The 22,164-nt window shown below is 39.9% G+C and overlaps 2 protein-coding genes across 4 annotated transcripts in view; one reads left to right on the top strand and one right to left on the bottom strand.

Moving 5' to 3' along the window:
• The window catches only part of LOC134358698 (flap endonuclease GEN homolog 1), a 38,357-nt gene extending 30,984 nt beyond the window's left edge, over positions 1–7,373 (bottom strand). Inside the window, exons 1-4 of the mRNA XM_063071158.1 lie at positions 7,193–7,373; positions 6,595–6,774; positions 1,835–2,027; positions 318–494 (exon numbers count right to left, since the gene is read on the bottom strand). Coding sequence (XP_062927228.1) covers positions 318–494; positions 1,835–2,027; positions 6,595–6,755 — 531 coding nt within the window. The 5' untranslated portion in view covers positions 6,756–6,774; positions 7,193–7,373. The remainder of the gene's footprint in view (positions 1–317; positions 495–1,834; positions 2,028–6,594; positions 6,775–7,192) is intronic.
• Positions 7,374–7,627: 254 nt separating this feature from the next.
• Positions 7,628–22,164, top strand: part of si:dkey-119f1.1 (Structural maintenance of chromosomes protein 6-like) — an 80,692-nt gene continuing 66,155 nt past the window's right edge. The window contains exons 1-2 of one of the 3 annotated variants that reach the window (XM_063037212.1): positions 7,629–7,706; positions 18,944–19,114. In XM_063037212.1, coding sequence (XP_062893282.1) covers positions 18,953–19,114 — 162 coding nt within the window. In that variant the 5' untranslated portion in view covers positions 7,629–7,706; positions 18,944–18,952. Of the gene's footprint in view, positions 7,707–18,943; positions 19,115–19,367; positions 19,397–22,164 lie in introns of those variants that run through there. The other 2 variants (XM_063037232.1, XM_063037222.1) reach the window with 2 other exon arrangements.

A 22,164-nucleotide genomic window follows, 5' to 3' on the forward strand; every position in this document is an offset into this window, starting at 1 on the left:
GACTATAATGGTTTCAATCACACCAGTTGAATACCTGTTGCATTCTTTGACAAGTAAGTGCACCATATTAGCTAATTTTTTGTTGATTGTTCTCAATGCCCGAATAATTTCACATTAATGACTGGAATTACTTTAAACTAACTCTTCCTATTCTCCAATAGCCTTAAATTTCCCTTCGCTTCCTTTGAGCTAAATGACTCAAGACAAAGAGAAAATACACCACAGAAAATGCACACAGACAGAAATTGTGCAATAGTTTTTAAGAGCAGAATCTGATGATAAGGCTAATATATCATAACATGTAAAATCTGAGGTACCTTTGTGTTTATTGTCAAATTTCTGTACACAGTCTGAGCACCGTATAGGAAAGCATCACCATCATTGGTGATGCAACCATCAACATATCCATTTTCATTCAGATAGGCACACATAGCTTCAGCCTCACCAGCGGCACAAACCCATGGATTACCCAAATAATCCAGCAATTCACAACACTGCAAAAGAAAAATAAATCTCAGTTCACTCAATTTTTACAGGATAATTTTAGTAGATATTTGAATACAAAAACAATTTGGAGTAAAATGTGTTAGATTTGCACAAAACCTCAGTGGAAATTATGGCCAGTCTGCATCAGATGTTGAATTTCAATGCGAAAACATTATTTAAACAAAACACCAAGTGGGTTCTCACATGTGCAAATAAACATTACATTTGTATGCAATCTCACTCTGACAACTGGCTTTAAGCCAAACCAACTTAACCTTAGACTTACTAATGGAGCATTTCACTGAAGCAAAACCCATCTTCATTGATTAAACACAAGAGACAACTAGTCATAAACAGCAACTTTCTCTACCAAAAAGAGAAAAAGCATTAAAAATAATTCCACTTGTTAATATGATACAAAGCAAAAAGAAATCCATTACATGTAATATCTAATCCATTTTAATGGTGGATTACTAGCATTCTTCATTTGGGATTTAAACTAAGGTTTTAGTCTTAACATAATTATTACATTGCATTAATACAATAATAAGACGGATTAAGTAAATTCCTAATCCACAGTGATAGTTAAGAGGTTGCAATATCAAACAATACTAGTTCCAAAAGAACTATTTGTCAATTATCATGTTTCACTGTTTAAAAAAAAATTTCAACCAATAGTTAAAAATTCAAAATACAATTTATTTCAGAAAACATAAAGGGCAGGGTTCAGTAATACCTTCATTAATATTCAGTGTAAAGCCCTGGTTAACATTTGAATGAGTGGAATTAAAAATGAATTTCAATAGCAAATTCATGTTTGCTGTTGTGTGCTGGGGCAGCAGGCTGAGGGTAGCACCAACAGAATCAACAAACTCATTCGTAAGGCCAGTGGTGTTGTGGGATGGAACTGGAATCTCTGACAGTGGCGTCTGAAAAGAGGATGCTGTCCAAGTTGCATGCCATCTTGGACAATGTCTCCCATCCACTACATAATGTACTGGTTGGGCACAGGAGTACATTCAGCCAGAGACTCATTCCTCTGAGATGCAACACAGAGCGTCATAGGAAGTCATTCCTGCCTGTGGCCATCAAACTTTACAACTCCTCCCTTGGAGGGTCAGACACCCTGAGCCAATAGGCTGGTCCTGGACTTATTTCCTGGCATAATTTACATATTACTATTTAATTATTTACGGTGCAACTGTAACAAAAACCAATTTCCCTCGGGATCAATAAAGTATGACTATGACTAAGAAGTGACAATAACTTTGATACCAAGAGGGATAATATTCAGGGGTCCCTGGTCAAGGTGCCAAACTATACCTCTCAGACGAGAGAACTCACTGACCTCTCTAAGAACAGATTTAAAACGGGATCTTCCAGTCTGAACAGTACAACTTCCTGGCTTCCTGGTCCCACCATGTCGCATCTCATTCCGTTTACTCATTGTGTCAGCCTTCAGTTTTGGTGCAGTACCTTCCGCCACAAAGACAAGTCTCACATCCATCAAAGTGAGATATGAAATGCGGAAAAACAAATTCCTGAAATTAAAACAAAAATCAGAGATACACGACTGAAGAAATGGGAAAATTTCAAAATTTTGAGTATCAAATGTCAGAAATATGTCAATGAAAGATTCTACTTGAAATGGAAAAGTCATTTTACTGGTAACCAATCTAAATATTCTAATCATCATCATCATCAGGTGCCGTGCCCAGTTTGAGCTTCGACTGCCATGGCCCACACACTCCTATTTCGGGTCAAGTGGATTATTTCATTGGTATTCGCTTCCAGTTCTCTGACTGCTGTCTCCATCATCACTTGTCTTTGTCTTCCTCTTGCTTTTTTTCCTTCAATCTTTTCCATAATTACCATGCATTCTAACTCCTCTTTCCTAATCACATGTCCAATGAAATTACGTTGCCTTTCCATGATCTCATACTTTATTTTTCTTTCTGTGTTTGCTCTGTTCATGACATCCCCGTTAGATGTTCATTTCGTCCATGATATTCTTTGCATCCTCCTCAAAAACCACATCTCTGCTGCTTCAATTCATTTCCTCATGTTACTAGATATTGTCCAACATTCTAAGCCATATAACATAACTGGATAAACATAACGTTTCAGTACTCTGACAACACACATCAAAGTTGCTGGTGAACGCAGTAGGCCAGGCAGCGTCTGTAGGAAGAGGTGCAGTCGACGTTTCAGGCCGAGACCCTTCGTCAGGACTAACTGAAGGAAGAGTTAGTAAGAGATTTGAAAGTGGGAGGGGGAGGGGGAGATCCGAAATGATAAGAGAAGACAGGAGGGGGAGGGATGGAGCCAAGAGCTGGACAGGTGATTGGCAAAAGGGATACGAGAGGATCATGGGACAGGAGGTCCGGGAAGAAAGACAAGGTGGGGGGGGTGAACCCAGAGGATGGGCAAGGGGTATATTCAGAGGGACAGAGGGAGAAAAAGGAGAGTGAGAGAAAGAGAGAGAGTGACCCGACGCAGACTGGGAGACCACTTTGCTGAACACCTACGCTCTGCCCGCCAGAGAAAGCTGGATCTCCCAGTGGCCACACATTTTAATTCTACATCCCATTCCCATTCTGATATGTCTATCCACAGCCTCCTCTACTGTAAAGATGAAGCCACACTCAGTTTGGAGGAACAACACCTTATATTCCATCTGGGTAGCCTCCAACCTGATGGCATGAACATCGACTTCTCTAACTTCCGCTACTGCCCCACCTCCCCCTTGTACCCCATCCGTTATTTATTTTTATACACACATTCTTTCTCTCACTCTCCTTTTTCTCCCTCTGTCCCTCTGACTATACCCCTTGCCCATCCTCTGGGTTCCCCTCCACCTTTTGTCTTTCTCCCTGGGCCTCCTGTCCCATGATCCTCTCATATCCCCTTTTGCCAATCACCTGTCCAGCTCTTGGCTCCATCCCTCCCCCTCCTGTCTTCTCCTATCGTTTTGGATCTCCCCCTCCCCCTCCCACTTTCAAATCTCTTACTAACTCTTCCTTCAGTTAGTCCTGACGAAGGGTCTCGGCCTGAAACATCGACTGTACCTCTTCCTAGAGATGCTGCCTGGCCTGCTGCGTTCACCAGCAACTTTGATGTGTGTTGGAAAAAGTTCTGTACTTGCTTTATGTCTTCCCCCTTTATTCTCAGCCTGCAGCTAGGATTCTCCTTCTTTTTGGATATCACTATACATTCTGTCTTTTTGCAATTGATAGATACACCCATTTTTGCACTTTCTTCAACAACTATATCAATTGAGTTTTGTAGTTCTTCCTCTGTACTTGCAATTAACACAGTGTCATCCGCATATCTGAAATTATTGATGTTTTCACCCCCAACTTGGTTCCCAAGATTTCTCTTATTTTTTGTAATATTGTTTCACTGTACACATTAAATAAATCAGGGGAGAAAACACACCCTTGTCTAACGCCTCTCCTGATTTTCGTAAACTGACTCACTTCTCCATCTATTCTTACAGTGGCAGTTTGTTCCCAGTACAGGTTTCTGATTAGGCAGAGGTCTTTCGAATCTAGATCCAGAGTTTTCTGTAATATTTCAAATAACTTATTGTGCTTCACTTTATCAAATGCTTTTGTGTAGACGATAAAACAAACAAATCTTTTTGCACTTGAACAGCTCGTTCTGATAGTATCCTTAACATCAATATTGCGTTTCTTGTACCTTTGTCTTTCACAAAACCACATTGTTCTTTACCTATTTCAGCTTGTTTCTTACTTTTAGCTCTTGTCATCAAAATTCTTAGAAGTATCTTGGTGATATGACTCATTAAACTTATGGTCCTATGTAATTCACATTCTATTGCTCCAGGTTTCTTAGGAAGAGTGATAAATACTGATTTTTTCACCTCTTCTGGTATTATTCCAGTCTCATAAATGTCATTGATTAAAGTAGTAAGTTTTTCAATTCCATAATCTTCAAGGGCGATAAATTGTTCGATTACTAATTCATCAGGACCTGCGGCCTTTCCTTTCTTCATCTTCTTTATTGCATTACGAACTTCAGATTTTAAAATACTTGGGCCTTCAATGTTTTTCTTAATTTTTGGTTTTTCACCCCGATCGTCTTCAAACAATTCCTGAATATACTCAGTCCATCTGTTCATAATCTCATCTTTTTCTATGATAATGGTACTGTCCTTTGCTTTCAAACATCCAGTGTATTCAACTGGAAACACATGGAAGATGCTGGAGTCAATTATAAAGGATGAAATAGCGGCACATTTGGATAGCAGTAACGGGATCAGTCCGAGTCAGCATGGATTTATGAAGGGGAAATCGTGCTTGAATAACCTTCTGGAATTTTTTGAGGATGTAATTATGAAAATGGACAAGGGAGAGCCAGTGGATGTAGTATACCTGGACTTTCAGAAAGGCTTTGATAAGGTCCCACATAGGAGATTAGTGGGCAAAACTAGAGCATGTGGTATTGGGGGTAGGGTACTGACATGGATAGTAAACTGGTTGGCAGACAGGAAACAAAGAGTAGGGATTAATGGGTCCTTTTCAGAATGGCAGGCAGTGACTAGTGGGTTACCGCAAGGCTCGGTGCTGGGACTGCAGCCATCTACAATATACATTAATGATTTAGATGAAGGAATTAAAAGTAACATCAGCAAATTTGCAGATGACACAAAGCTGGGTGACAGTGTGAAATGTGAGGAGGATGTTGAGATAATTCAGGATGACTTGGACAGGTTGGGTGAGTGGGCAGATGCAGTTTAATGTGGATAAATGTGAGGTTATCCACTTTGGTGGCAAGAACAGGAAGGCAGATTACTATTTGAATGGTGTCAAGTTAGGAAAAGGGGAAGTACAGCGAGATCTAGGAGTCCTTGTTCATCAGTCACTGAAAGTAAGCATGCAGGTACAGCAGGCAGTGAAGAAAGCTAATGGCATGCTGGCCTTCATAACAAGGGGAGTTGAGTATAGGAGCGAAGAGGTCCATCTGCAGTTGTACAGGGCCCTGGTGAGACCACACCTGGAGTATTGTGTACAGTTTTGGTCTCCAAATTTGAGGAAGGACATTCTTTCTATTGAGGGAGAGCAGCAGAGGTTCACAAGGTTAATTCCCAGGATGGCGGGACTGTCATATGTTGAAAGATTGGAGCGACTGGGCTTGTATACACCGGAATTCAGAAGGATAGAGTGGATCTTATTGAAACATATAAGATTATTAAAGGATTGGACACACTAGAGGCAGGAAACATGTTCCCGAAGTTGGGGGAGTCCAGAACCAGAGGCCACAATTTGAGAATAAGGGGTAGGCCATTTAGAACAGAGTTGAGGAAAAACTTTTTCACCCAGAGTTGTGGATCTGTGGAATGCTCTGCCTCAGAAGGCAGTGGAGGTCAATTCGATAGATAGAGCTCTTAATGATAGTGGTGTCAAGGGATATGGGGCACTGATTGTGGATGACCAGCCATGATCACAGTGAATGGCAGTGCTGGCTCGAAGGGCCGAATGGCACCTATTGTCTATTATCCACCTGTTCTAATTCTAATTAAATTAATAATCTAAAGTATTCTAATAGTTTCTCTTTTAACATCAATAGCTATTATGCTGATGAGCAAAATTGCCCACCATATCATTTCGACCTGATAATTAGTTATAGATATACACAGAACAAGGAATGTGACAAAACGGATTTCAATTTGAGTTGATTCTTAACTTTCTGATAATAATATTATCCTCAATCTGTGTGCAGTATCATCACCTTCATTTCATCAAATTGAGTCATGCTTAAAAGTCTAGATGATTCCCATTACTTCCATTGTGTTACTGTTCACTAATAGTACAAGGCCAGTCAATTTTTATTCAATCTCCATTCCAGAGGATAGCACTTTTTCTCTTTGTGACATTAACAAGAGAACAAGTTCAAAAAATGTCCTGGGACAACCACTAGCACATTAGTAGAATGTTATTTCTCCTCCTCTCATGTGAGCACCTTGTCTGTTCAATAGGAATAATAACATCAAAGCATATTCGAGTGAAGAACCAAAGATTCGCAGCAGAGATTGCTTAATATTGCAAAACATCATACGGGAATTTCGGACACATTTCACATTACCTGAGATGCGGCTTGTTCACTGTTCCCATCATACCCTTCACCGTTTGAGCCTCGCAGACCCATAAACTCATATCCACAGCTAACGTTTTCCCCTTAAGACTTTGCAATGGAACATATTCTTTAACAGGCTCCAAAATCTGCCACAGATCATTCACTCCCATGATTCCAGATGTTGAAAAACTAAAAAAAATATATATACGTATTAGCTCCTAACAAAACTTGCTATAAAGTTAACAACAGGAATTCTGCAGATGCTGGAAATTCAAGCAACACACATCAAATTGCTGGTAAACGCAGCAGGCCAGGCAGCATCTCTAGGAGGAGGTACAGTCGACGTTTCAGGCCGAGACCCTTCGTCAGGGCTAACTGAAGGAAGAGTTACTCTTACTCACTCTTCCTTCAGTTAGTCCTGTCAAAGGGTCTCGGCCTGAAACGTCGACTGTACCTCCTCCTAGAGATGCTGCCTGGCCTGCTGCGTTTACCAGCATTTTTGTTGTGTGTTGCTTGTTATAAAGTTAACCAGCTTTTTTAATGTAGAAAGTCCCAGAAGATCCTCACCAGCTTATTATAAGGAAGAAAATAACAGTTACGCATTTACCTTCCCCCAATCCCTCAGCAAAACTCCGCTTCCTTTCTCTCAAGTTTCCTGTTCTCAGCAACAAGCAGTCTGAAACGGCAGCTCTGCATGACAGATGGACGATTCAGAAACTAAGATGATGAAACAGAAACTGAACACAGACGATAGAAATATCCTCTAAGCCGAAACCCATCTGTCCAGTTTAAATTCCCCGCCCGAACAACAGCGCATGCGCGCGGCCGCAACCGCCCCGGATTTGCGCAGAGTACACGCTGAACTCCCCGACGAGAAACTGGGCATGCGCACCATGCAGACATAAACAATGGTGATGTCACAGGCACGCCGAGCAGCCAACTGCGTTCTGCCGAGTGTTGGAGCCGGAAGACCCTCTCGGCAGGTAGCAGGGATTAATACGCAGGCGCGTGACTGACAGCGTAATTGGACGAACGCGTCAGGGCGATCGTGCGCATGTGCAGTGTCGTAGTTAAATTTTGAATAGATTTTCGGCGGATTTTGGTCAAGGCTCCTTGTGCGGGTGAGTGTTGTTGTTACCGGCACCAGGGTTGGTAGGGGGGAGGCTGGGCCGGCGGGCAATGCCCTAGTTATTGGTGGCGCGAAGTTCATTGGTTTCTCTATGAACTGTTGCCGAGAGTCACCTAAATGAGGGCCGGATTGAGATGCAATTAATTCGTCACGGTGGCTGTTCGGCCTATCAAATCCTTCCGGAGCGTATATAAGGTTCCATCCTTCACAGTCTTACAGATTATTCCTAAAATAGTTAATTGTTCACTTTTTAACGCTAACGGAATCTGCCGTCCTCGATAGGATTGGCCTTAGCTACTCTCGAAATTAAAAAAAAACCTGAAGTTGTAGCAGGTTCTTTTGTCCATTGCCAGCATTTTATAGTCATAGTCATACTTTATTGATCCCGGAGGAAATTGGTTTTCGTTAGAGTTGCACCAACGAAAGCCAATGTTCCTGTTTCTAACATTAAAAATGATTCCTCTGTGTCTTTACCCTTTATGGTTTTGGTAATATCAAGTTTTCTAACGCTCTCCTTTTTTGAAAATCCACATTCTACAACGAATTCAGGTAACTAAGACCCTTCAGTTGGGGAATCATTTTGATAAGTCATCTGAACCCTCTCTAAACCATACTGTGTGGAACTGGATGTAATGTGTAATTGTAGCCAAACAAGATTTTCCTATATGAATTTTTATGGTTTCCTTGTTTCTGTAATGCCTTTATTTATAAACCCAATGTGCATTTCTTTTGAAAGTAAGGACTAAAACCATAGTTCAAAGTAAGTTTATTATCTAAATGTATTTATGTCATCATATACTACCCCAAGATTCATTTTCTTGTGGGCATTCACAGTAACTGCAAGAAGCACAGAAGAATCAATGAAAGACTGCACCCAGCAGGATGGACAGATAGCCAAATGTAAAAGACAAACTGTAAATAAAAATGAGACAAAATGAACATAATAAATAAACAAGCAGTAAATACCAACAACATGAAATGAAGATTCCTTGACAGTCAGTCCACAGGTTGTGGGAACAGTTCAGTGATGAGACAAGTGAAGTTATTCCTTCTGGTTCAGGAGCCTGATTGTTGAGGATGGTGACTTTTCTGGAACCTGGTGCTGTGAGTCCTGAAGCTCCTGTACCTTCTTCCTGATGGGAGAGAGCATAGCTTGGGTGTTGAGGGTCCTTTGATGGATGCTGCTTTCCTGTGACAGAGTTCCATGTAGATGTGCTCGGTATTGGATAGGCCTTTACCTTTGATGGACAGGGCTGTATCCACTACTTTTTGTAGGCTTTACTAAGATGCTCTTTAAGATCCTTTCATAAGGGTTACTTTGCAGCAGTAACCCTGGAATTCTTTTATTCCTTTTTTATCTGAATATCATTTGTCTCTGAACCTTTCCAGTCCAGTTGGGTTGAGGATCCATACATTGCTACCCAACTGAAGAAATGCCTCTTCATCATAAGGCTCAATAGCCAATTTTTTACTTTGAAATTGTGACCTGTCTTTAATCACTTCCTCAAATTCCCACACACCTTCAGCAAGCTATGCAATGCTGTACAAGTCTAAGTTCAAAATCCACCTGTGGGATTTAAATTCAATTCATAATCTATCGTTTTAAAAATGCATAAACTTTTTCAAAAATAGTTATAAACTGATTAGTTCACCAGCGCTATAAGCTATATGTGACTCGAGTACGGCAATCTGAAATTGCTTACCAAGTCAACAACAACTAAGAATGTGCAATAAATGCTAGTAGTGCCCACACACTGATAATTAATACTGTTCAAGCTGTTACATAACCGGCAACAATGAATATCAACCGAGACAGGTTATATAAAAACAACCAAACATTTATTAAACACGGATAAACAATAAAAAAAAAGAAATGAAAACCTTAACCGGCAGTTAACCGCTATGCAGCCGTTCAACAAATTGTCACTCGGCACTGGTTCTTAAAGCATTAAATGCGAAAACAGTTCTTAAAGCGGTAAAGTCAGATATAGTTCTTAAAATGGTAAATTGGAAAGTCCAACAGATTTATACGTTCAATTGGGAAAGATTTCTTTGGAGAAGGATTTCTTCATAGATGCGACTTTCCTGCTGGTTCTGTCCAAAGGATTCACGATGCAGGAAATAACCAGTTTAAAACAACTGACCTTAAATTCTAGAGAGCACCTTGCATGAACCCTTTTTCTCTTTTGGCAAGAGTTATCTTCGATGCAGGTCACTACTCCTTCAACGAAGACTCAATAAGGTCGATCTTTTGTTAATACCGACGCCTCTCAATCCTTCGGGTCCTGTACTTGATAAAGTCTTGACTCTCTTGTACTACTGCTGGAATAAGGTACATCAACACATCTAGCAAAAATTTCTAGTCCAGCACTATTGTACCTTGCAACAGAATGTAACAACCATTCTAAAAATGAAACAACATCATAAAAACAAATACGCAACAGAAACGGAGACACAGTACGTTCTAGCTGGAAATCTAAAAATGAAAAACTAACTGCATCATCTGCGGTCTTCCCTTATATACCCGTTGTGCACATGTCAACACGTGACCTCACATCGGCGGGAAAATTACATCAGATGACCTCCAAAAGACCATTATATCATTCACAAATAAAAATCACAGAGACATCTGGAAATAAATCTCTATATTTAAAAATTAACTGTTTCATCTGCTCCCTCTGCTCTGGCTGTAAATTAGCTAATTTTTCATCAATATTTTCTAGAATTTTTGAATTTAGTAACCTGGCTGAAATAATGTTGGGTATAAAATGAGTTTCAGATGAATCCTCCACTAAGTTTTTATCAAGATCAGACTCATTATTGATCACAACAGTCATAGTAGCAACTTCTCTCTGATAATACGGTTTTATCATACTTATATGACACAGCTGTGTTGTCTTTCTCCGACCTGGAGTTTTTACCACGTAATCTACATCATTTACCTCAGATTTAATCTCATAAGGACCATGAAATTCAGCTTGTAATGGGTTCGTTTGTACTGGGAAAAGAACCAACACCTTATCTCCAGGCTTAAATGACCTCATCCTAGCTTCCTTATCATACCAAGTCTTCATCTTCTCTTGAGTTAATTTTAAATTTTCCTTGGCCAAGCTACAAGCTTTATAGAATCTTTCCTTAAATTTTAAAACATAATCTAGCAAATTAGTGTGTACTTCTTTATTAATCCACTGTTCCTTCAACAAGGCCAAAGGTCCTCGAACTCTATGCCCAAACACAAGTTCAAAAGGACTAAAATCTAATGATTCTTGTACTGCCTCCCTTACTGCAAAAAATAGTAAATGTATACCTTCATCCCCGTCCTTTTCATTTTCCACACAATATGTCCTAATCATAGTTTTTAATGTAGAATGAAATCTCTCCAAGGCTCCTTATGATTCTGGATGATAGGCTGATGAAATAATCTGTTTTGCTCCAGTTTATAAACTATCTACTGAAACAATCCAGACATAAAATTACTACCTTGATCCGATTGTATTTCCTTTGGCATCCCAAAATAAGTAAAGAATTTTATAAAAGCTTTTGTCACAGTTTTGGCTGTTCTATTCCTAAGAGGTACTGCCTCTGGAAACCTAGACGCTGTGCACATAATAGTTAACAAATATTGATGTCCAGTTTTAGTTTTTGGCAAAGGACCTACACGGTCTACATTGATTTTTGAGAACGGCTCACCAAATACTGGAATTGGTTGCAGTGGGGCTACTGGAGTAACCTGATTAGGTTTACCCACGATTTGACACGTATGACACGTCCTACAAAATCTCGCCACGTCTTTTCTTGAACTAGGCCAATAAAAATGTTTAGAAACTTTGTTCATAGTTTTCTTTACACCTAAATGACCACCCAAAGGAATACTATGAGCCATAGTTAAAATCTCATTTCGGTAAATTTTAGAAACTACTACCTGATGATTAACTTCCCATTCCTCACTGGCATGAATTGTAGGCGATCTCCACTTTCTCATTAATAACCCCTTTTCAAAATAATATCCTACTGGTACTTTTTCAATTTCACTCTCTGGAAGAGCTTGTTCTTTTAATTTAACTATCTCAGGATCTCTACCCTGCTCGGCTATCATCTCCTTCCGAGATAAAGACAAATCTTCCTGGTTAGACTTACCACCAAAATCCGGATCTAATAATGTAGGTAAGAAAGTTTCTGATACATCCTCAAAATTCGAATCTTGATTTGAACTGTCATGGGTAACAACCTCATCCTGTACATCAGTCTTTTTAGCCATAGCTCTTGTTACAACACAGGAAGAATCTGTGTTAGAATCCCTCTGTGTTTCCTCAGAATTTGAATTTATTGTCAAATGCATTTCAAGAAAAACTTGTCCACCTGCTAAATCATTCTGTAACAAAAGAGAAACATCATTCACAGGTAAACTGGATTGTAGTCCTACTTTAACAACCCCTGTAACTAATCCTGACCTTAAGTTTACTCTATGTAAATGTACTGGCATAAGGGCAGTCCCTACTCCTCTTATATAATTTACCTCAGCAATGTCAGACTCATCACTAAACGTTAGCACACTGTCTAATATTAGTGATTGAGAAGCTCCAGTATCTCTAAGTAATCTTATTGGTACTGAATTGGATCCTTCTTTCAAGGATACAAATCCTTCTGTTATAAAAATTTTCATACCCCCTCTTAACTTGGTCAGACTCTGACACATCTTCATTAATATTTTCTGAACCCTGTGGTTTTACAGCTTTTTCAGTATGTTGCACACAAGCATCTGGGACGGCTTCTTTTTCTTTTTCAATGGAAAGCAATTAGCTACTACATGTAAACAACAGGAATTCTGCAGATGCTGGAAATTCAAGCAACATACATCAAAGTTGCTGGTGAACGCAGCAGGCCAAGCAGCATCTATAGGAAGAGGCGCAGTCGACGTTTCAGGCCGAGACCCTTCGTCAGGACTAACTGAAGGAAGTTAGTCCTGACGAAGGGTCTCGGCCTGAAACGTCGACTGCGCCTCTTCCTATAGATGCTGCTTGGCCTGCTGCGTTCACCAGCAACTTTGATGTATGTAGCTACTACATGTCCTGGTTTCTTACAGTAATTACAAATAATACCAAAATGTCTTTCCTTCACATGTCTCCCTTCATCCTTACTTTTCTCACTAACTTCAGATTTAATTTCCGGTTTACCTTTCTCTGTGCCATTTTTCTTTTTAAAAATTTTACCTGGAGAAAATTTATTCTTGTGAATTAAAACATACTCTTCAGCTAATTTAGCAATCTCCTGCAATGTAGCAGTGTCCCGTTCGTTTAAGTATGTTCTCACTTCAACAGGAATGCTTCTTTTAAATTTCTCCTGCAAAATCAGCTCTCTTAATTTATTATACTCCCCATTCACATTTTTGGAGGAAACCCATCTCTCAATTCCACATAAGTTTTTTCCACCGATTTCTTCAAATTTCTGAATCTTTCTCTATACGCTTCTGGAACCAACTCATATGCCTTTAATATATGCTGTTTAACAATATCATAATTCAGTGCTTGCTCAGCTTTTAAAGCTGTATAAACTTGTCGTGCCTTGCCTTTAATTACACTTTGTAACATCACTGGCCATTGCTCTTTCAGCCACTTTAAATTCAGAGCAACAGTTTCTAAATGCTGGAAATATTTGTCCACTTCAGCTTCATTAAATGGAGGAGCCAAAATAACCTCACGACTAGAAATAAACTGTTTCGTAGAACCAGAAGATTGATTCCTAGACTTTAATTTCTGCATCTCTAGCTCAAATTTCCTCTGGTTTTCAGCTTCTCTTTCTTCAAATTCCCTTTTTTTATGGACCTCTCTTTCTTCAAATTCCCTTTTCTTAATAGCCTCCCTAGCCTCGAATTCCTTCTCTTTACTTACAGCTTCTAACCAACTTCTTTCCAAATCAGCTTCTAATGGCTTTAACTTTATTTGATCAAGATGTAACTGCATTTCCAGATTACTCATTGGAAACCTATCTTATGTTACGTACCCCGTAACTGGGTTGCCAAACCAGCAGAAATGGATCACTCAGTTGGAGTCTGGATTACTAGAACTAAGAAAGTTTTATTAAAGAAACAAGCAACATAGTAATCGAAAGGATAATAAATGCAACAGTTCAGCAATGATAACCACACATGTGCACAGAATTAAGATAACAGCATCAATCAAGCTCTATCGTTGTCTAGGGGTAAATGACCAAATTTCAAAGTGACTCAAAGTTCAGTCCAGTTTAGTAGTTCAGTTCGCAGTAATCGTTGCCATGGCGATGGACAACGTGGGGGGGGGAGAGAGAGAGAGAACAGGAACAACTGATCATTCAGACATGGCTTCACTCACAGACCGGCGATAATTGCTCACAAGCAGCTTTTGGGCAGGTCCTTGGTGATGTCACCTGAGGTCACCGACTGTGACCCCTCCTCCAGATGCGGTCGATCCTCTGCAGTGAACCCGGCACCCAGGCAAGGGCGGACACACACCGGGTTCCCGCTGATCGTACCTTTCCACCCTGGCCGTTGTCTGGTACTTCCCACCGACTCGTGAGAAGCGTACCGCTTCCAGGGTCTCGTTACTTAGGGTGGCGTGTGTGTCGCCTTAGCGAACTGGTCCCTTTTTATCCCCCTGCAGGGGTATCGCCTGTCCATCACTTCAAACAGTTCAGGGTTCAAAGGGGGAGCCGCTCCAGACAGCTCTCTCTCCCACGTCCCTTCATTACACATCTCCAGACGCTGCTCCATTGTTCCTTATCTCTCCTTCCCCTGAGGGCAGGTGGCAGACCACTTGCTGATGTCACTGATGCTAACCTAGGCCAGCAAACATCTTAATTTTATGTGTATTCTCGTCACACTAACACCTCCTCATCAACATTTTTAAAGTAATTCAATGCTCAGCGATTTTTCTTTGTATGAAAGCCTTGGTGGAATTCTTCGTAATTCCTGTAATATCCAATCTCCTAGCAATCTCCAATACCTCAGGTTTTCACGCATTCGCTAAAGACCCCGAGTCAGGCGTGTCCATAAACCCGTCAATATTCATTGTTGCCGACTACCACTCACACACCAATCAAACCAAAAAAAAATCGGGTATTTCCCTTTTCCAAATCAGAATGGCAATTACCAGCACTTAAACATAAAATCAGAACTTATCCCGGACGAGCCCCCACGGATTATGTTACGTAACCGGCAACAATGAATATCAATCGAGACAGGTTATATAAAAACAACCAAACATTTATTAAACATGGATAAACAATAAAAAAAACAAACAAAAACCTTAACCGGCAGTTAACCGCTATGCAGCCATTCAACAAATCGTCATTCGGCACTGGTTCTTAAAGCGTTAAATGTGAAAACAGTTCTTAAAGCGGTAAAGTCAGATATAGTTCTTAGAATGGTAAATTTGAAAGTCCAACAGATTTATACGTTCAATTGGGAGAGACTTCTCTGGAGAAGGATTTCTTCATAGACGCAGCTTTCCTGCTGGTTCTGTCCAAAGGATTCACGATGCAGGAAATAACCAGTTTAAAACAACTGACCTTAAATTCGAGAGAGCACCTTGCATGAACCCTTTTCTCTTTTGGCAAGAGTTATATTCGATGCAGGTCACTACTCCTTCAACGAAGACTCAATAAGGTCGATCCTTTGTTAATACCGACTCCTCTCAATCCTTCGGTAGTACTTCGATAAAGTCTTAACTCTCTCGTACTACTGCTGGAATAAGGTACATCGACACATCTAGCAAAAATTTCCAGTTCAGCACTATTGTACCTTGCAACAGAACGTAACAACCATTTTAAAAATGAAATTGTGTCATAAAAACAAATACGCAACAGAAACGGAGACACAGTACGTTCTAGCTGGAAATCTAAAATCGAAAAACTAACTGCGTCATCTGGGGTCTTCCCTTATATACCTGTGGTGCTCATGTCATCACGTGACCTCACATCGGTGGGAAAATTACATCAGGTGACCTGTAAAAGACCATTACATCATTCTCACAAAAAAAAATCACAGATCTCCTTGAGGTATGTAATAAAGCATTGTTCTCCTTGCGTCTCGTTCGTTTGCTACTTTGTTTCTGTGAAAAAATGGCTCCTAAAAAGTAATTACATGGTCAAAGCAATTCCTCAAAGGCTAAGAGGGAGTGTAAAGTGCTATCTCTTGCCGAGAAATTAGAAATATTAGATCTTTCGAAAAGTGGCATGTCGCATTCCGCAGTGAGCCGTAAGGTCGGTAAGAACAAATCAAGCATTCATACAATAAAGCAGGAAGAAGCTGAAATTTGTGGAAGTGTTAGTACTAGGGATGGCTGGCTAGCTATGTAAAGCACTGCAGCCTGAAGAACTTAAAGATCACGGGAGAATCGGCAACGACTGATGCCAAGGCGGCGTCAGCATTCCCAGAAGAGCTACGATGGTTGCGTCTGTACTGAACATGTACAGAGTTTTTTTCCTGTCATTATTCCCTAAACAATACAGTATAACAACTATTTACATAGCATTTACATTGTATTAGATATTATAAGTCAACGGAACAGAAACACTGAGGGCGGCGGGTCCTGTGCTGCCCTGGGTCCTAAAGTCCACCCGCACTGAGGTTAAATAAGGGACTTGAGCATCCGCGGGGGGGTCTCAGAACCAATCCCTCGCGGATAAGGAGGGCCGACTATATACAGTGTTGCTAGAAAGTTCGTGAACCCTGTAGAGTTTTCTCTTAATCTGCATATGTGACCTAAAATGTGATCAGATCTTCACACAAGTCCTAAAATTAGATAAAGACAGCCCAATTAAATAAATAACACAAAGAAAACATTATATTTGTTCATTTATTTATTGAGAAAAATGATCCAGTATTACATGTATTTGTTGGAAAATGTATGTGAAGCTTTGCTTTCAGTAACTGGTGTGACTCCCTTGTACTGCAATAATTTCAACCAAACATTTTCGATAACTGTTGATCAATCCTGTACATCGGCTTGGAGGAATTTTAGATCATTCCTCCTTATAGAACTGCTTCACCTCTGCGATATTGGTGGGCTTACTTGCATGAACTGCTTGCTTCAGGTCCTTCCACAATATTTCTAAAGGATTAAGGCACGACTTTAACCATTCTTTGGCAAACTGGTTTATGTGTTTTGGGTTGTTGTCATGCTGCTTGACCCATTTTCTCTTGAGCTTCTGTTCACAGGCGGGATAGTGTTTTCCTGTAGAATTTGCTGGTACAGTTCAGAATTCATAGTTCCATCAATAGCGCCAAGCTGTCCTGGTCCTGAGGCAGCAGAGCAGGCCCAAACGGTGACCCTGCCAATACCATGCTTCACAAGTGGGATGAGGTTCTTGTGCTGGAATGCAGTGTTTGCTTTTTGCCAAACATAACGCTTCTCATTTAAGCCAAAAAGGTTCTATTTTGTACTCATCAATCCACAGAACATTCTTCCAATAACCTTCTGGCTTATCCTCGTGGTCTTTAGCAGACTTTAGACAGGCAGCAGTGTTCTTCTTGGAGAGTAGTGGCTTTTTTTCTTGCAATCCTGCATGCACAACATTGTTGTTTACTGTTTGCTTGATGGTAGACTCATGAACACTTTCACTAGCCAATGCAAGAGGCCTGTAGCTCCTTAAACAAACTTTCTAGCGCCACTGTATTTAAGAATGACATTTGTTTTAAGCAGATGCTATGTCATATTGTCCACCCCACAATCATCAAAGAAGGTAATGCTGGTCAATGACACGTTACTTTTTGTTTGTAGTACAACTAAGCAGATCTGCACACTATTAATTGTGTCCTGAAAGGCAAGCCAAGTATGTCGCCAGGGCTAGGATCTGGAAATGTAAGTAGTTGTGCCGTATGGAAATATTATGCATGCATTTGAAAAGAAGGGGAAAAGTTGAAGCAGTAAGCAAGGTCTCCTGTATCCTCGTGGATGCAAGTGTGAGTGAATATACGCAGGTTGCACCTTTGTGTGTTCCCATATATGGGTGACCATTAGTACCCTTGCAGAAGAGCAGTTGGCATGTGGCAGCCTTTCAACAATAAAATAAATCACATGGTATGATTTTAAAAACGCAAACACGAGGAAATCTGCAGATGCTGGAATTTCAAGCAACACACATAAAAGTTGCTGGTGATGCAGCAGGCCAGGCAGCATCTCTAGGAAGAGGTACAGTCGACGTTTCAGGCCGAGACCCTTCGTCAGGACTTCGGTTAGTCCTGATGAAGGGTCTCGGCCCGACTCGTCGACTGTACCTCTTCATAGAGATGCTGCCCGGCCTGCTGCGTTCACCAGCAACTTTTATGTGTGTCACATGATATGATGGTGGTTTCATGATTTGAAGTTCAAGACCTTGTTGATATTGTTGATAGAAAATTCCATCAGATTTTCTAGTCATTAGAAAACTTAGAGGGTGTTGCAGCAGAATAGACTATATAAGGGCTTTTAAGAGATTAATCCATAGCACTTAGATGCTCTTAATATAAAGCACCAAATATCTTTCTTTTTCAATATTTTTATTGATTTGTATATAGAAGAATATGTTCAAGAGATTACATGTTATAAAACAGAAGACAAAATATAATAATACCAGATACAGTATATTGAATCACATTAAGGAACTCCTTACTCTATATTCACATGGATTAGATTAATTCATATATTAGAATATAAACCATTTTATTGTTGCTGCAAGTGGTCTGTGTGAGCATCCCTTTTGTTCACTTGCGCATCTACCACTGTTTTGTTTATTCTTTGGAACTGTTATCCATGTTGAATTCCAGTAACTAATTTTCCCCACAGTTGAGGGAAATAAAACAAAAATGCAGATGCTGGAAATCTGAACCGAAACAGAATATACTGGAAATACTCCACAGGTTAGGCAGCATTTATTTAGCATGGGTCAAAGAATGTTACTCTTTTTACAGCTCTTTTTAGTCTATCTGGTATTTTCTGTTTTGATTACAGATCAGTTTATGAATTTGTTAATACCAGAAGAATGTACTTTGAAGAGAAGGCTGAAGATTTAGAGATGAGTTCATCTCTGAGATGCAGTCAGAATAGATTTAGCTATATTTCAGGGAGTATTGTAATCTGCTTGAATGTTTTGGAATTCTTCGACCAAGTCAGTTTAAAACAAAAATATACAGGCATGTTCAATTTAAACTCAGTTCTGAAGGAGTTTAAGGTAATAATGGTAATGATTTGGCATTTTTCTTATTTGTGGTTCTAGTCATTTAACATGTCAAAACGAAAAGAACATGCTTCTGAAGTGGTAGTGTCCACAAAAAGAATCAAAACTGAAATCATTAAGGAAAGTGATCCAGATGAAGTTAACGGAAGTAATTGGAATGCTGCAGCAATCAATGGGCAAAGTGGCGACTCTCTTCCAAACTCACTCATGGTAAGTTATTTATAATGTGTAGAAGCAGTACTGTCTAAGGATAGTACTTCTCCAGGATGAAGCAAAATAGTACAAACATGAAACCAAACTACTTGCAGTACAACTCTTTTCAGGCTGCAAGGGTGATGTTGAGATTTTGGTTATTTGTCAAATAAATTCTGCATCCTACTTCTGCTTTGACCTCTGTCTTCAGCTTCTTGTGTTGCTCCAGGAACAGCATCTCATTCTATTTGGGCACATAGTAGACCTTGGGACTCTAACATTAGAATTTATCAATTTGAGGTAATTACCCTTTTCATGTTATCCTCATGGATGATGCTTACCCTATTACATGCTTCAGCATTGTCAGTTTTTTTTAAATGATCATAACCTGTTAATTTTTGATTTATTTACCATTTTGTTTTTGGAAGAGGAAAGTTGTGGAAGAAGTAATTTAAATGTCTTGATTATGTTGGTTTTGAAATAATTTGCATTTTTTATTGTGCTTCTGAGTGTGCACCTAGCCCTTGATCTTCACTTTAGGCCTCATTGTACTTCCCGTAATCATAGTGGACTTGATAATGAATGTCTTCCCTTCTGGTTTGGGTATCTTTGGTGTTCAGTCTTTGTATCCTTGATTATTGACATCCAACATTTTCCAAAGATTTAGGGGTAGACTTTATATAGAGTATCATATCTTCAAAGATTTTATTATTTCATTCTACTTCTAAGATGACTGAGAATGCATATGGTTGAGGCCAAAGCATGTTTGTCTTCAAATGTAAAACACGTGATAAGTCTGTAACTGAATAATCAGCTTAAAACGAGGTAAATTTTCATCATGTAAGAGATAATTGAAACTATACTGGCTCACATTGATTTTTGTTTTGTTGGAGAAATTGAGTATGTACTTATTTATTCTGCATCTTTTTTGTACCTTGGATATGATAAATACTGGAGTTTGCGCATTTTGGCAGGTGACTAAAGTGTTGTAGATGGGAAAAGAGACTGCTTTTGACTCCTTATGACCCCTCAACACTTGTAATACCGGTATTCTTCAGGTTGTCGAAAGTATTTGTCGAAAAATCATTTAGATGCTAAGGAAATTATACTAGAGAGGCTCTTAAATGGCAGTTGAAGACTTCTGTTGCTTAATAATCAGCTGGATGGAGCTCTAAATGTTATATTCTGTATTTGGGGTTTGCTCGTGTCAGAAAGAAAAAACAAGATCTATGCTCTCAGTTTAAAAAAGAATAGAATAGGAATATGTCATTAAAAGATTGATCAATATAATAGGGTGCCACAGTAGCGTAGCTGTTAGCCCAAAACTATTTTACAGCTTGGGATGTTGGAGTTCAGAATTCAATTTTGATGTCTTTTGAGAAAGTCTGTACGTTCTTTCCATGTGTGCATGAATTTCCTCGGGGCTCTCCAGTTTCCTCCCATGGTCCAATTAACCAAGTAGGTTGATTGGTCATTGTAAATTGTTCTTTGATCAGGCTAGGGTTAGATTGGTGGGTTGCTGGATGGTGTGGCTCATTGGGCCAAAAGGGACTGTTAAGTGCTGTACCTCAAATTTAAAAAAATTTTTAAAAAAACATAATAGGAAGATAGCAGAATAATTATATCATTTTGCTTTACCTCTTATAAGAACAGGAAAAGCAGATACAGGTTTCCTCCGCCATCCGAAGGTAGAGCGTTCCTATGAAACGGTTCGTAAGCCGAAATGTCTTAAAGTGAAGAAGCAATTACCATTTATTTACTATGGGAAAATTTTATGAGTGTTCGCAGACCCAAAAATAACCTACCAAATCATACCAAATAACACATAAAACCTAAAATAACAGTAACATATAGTAAAAGCAGGAATGATATGATAAATACACAGCTTATATAAAGTAGAAATACTTTTCCACAATCGTTACTGAACTGTTCTCCGCCATCGGCAGAAAATCTCATGCAAGCGCTTTCGGCAAAAACACGGCGTAAGCGCTCTCCAGTAAACTTTAAGCTATGAAGCTGCCAAATCATACCAAATAACACGTAAAAATACACAGCCAATATAAAGTAGAAATAATGTATGTACGGTGTAGTATCACTTACCGGAATCGGGACAGCACCGAGCACACTGATGATGGTGTGTTAGACTGAGTCATCGCAGGTTGGCTGGTGCAGTGGCCCCCACCCTCCAGGCCGCCGACAGATACCGAACCGCGAAGCACGCAGGGGTCCAGCGGTAGCCGGGAGGCATCCAGCACATCTTTAAGAAAAAAACCAAAATAAACATGCTAATTAATTAGGTGCCACCCGACACGTAAATGCCGGCCCAGATCAGTGCCGGTTTCTGACTGCGTCGCCTTTGATCTGGGCCGACAATTACGTGTCAGGCGGCACCTAATTAATTAGCATGTTTATTTCGGCTTTTTTCTTAAAGATGTGGTGTGTGCCTCCCGGTTACTGCTGCATTCTCTGCGAATCGGTACAGTATCTGTCCGTGGTCTGGGTGTTGGGGTGATGGGACACTGGGGTGTCGTCTGTTTCCATTAGAGCAGGCAGCTCATCTTCTCCTATGACTGCCCGCCTCGATGTCGAAGGTTGAGGTTCGTTGTCTGCTGTGGCTGATGTGGAAGGCTTGCTTGACTGCTGAGCCTTGCATATTTTTCTATCATACAGTTCTTTGTAAGGACTCAACTCATCTTGCAAATATCCCCTAAACCTACGTACCCTATCAAAATTAAAGTCATACTTTATCATTGCAGTGAAAATCTCACGCAGTTGCGTCACGTTCATTTCGCTAATGAATTCGGTTTCAATTGTTATCCTTTCTTCCAATTGCATCAGCTCTTCATCTATCAGTTCTTGGTCATGGGATGCCAAAACCTCTTCAACATCATCTTCGTCAGCTTCCACAAGCCAAACTCACTTGGTCCTTGCTTCGTTCACCACGATCGAAATGCTTAATTATGTCTAGTTTTACGCTAAATGTAACACCCTTACGAGCTCTTTTAGGCTTTTCTGACGCCATAGAACTCATCTTGCAAATGACTGCTCACAGGCATGTGTTTAAGCAA

This window comes from Mobula hypostoma, chromosome 2 (assembly GCF_963921235.1).
Source record: "Mobula hypostoma chromosome 2, sMobHyp1.1, whole genome shotgun sequence".
NCBI classification, from domain to species: domain Eukaryota; kingdom Metazoa; phylum Chordata; class Chondrichthyes; order Myliobatiformes; family Myliobatidae; genus Mobula; species Mobula hypostoma.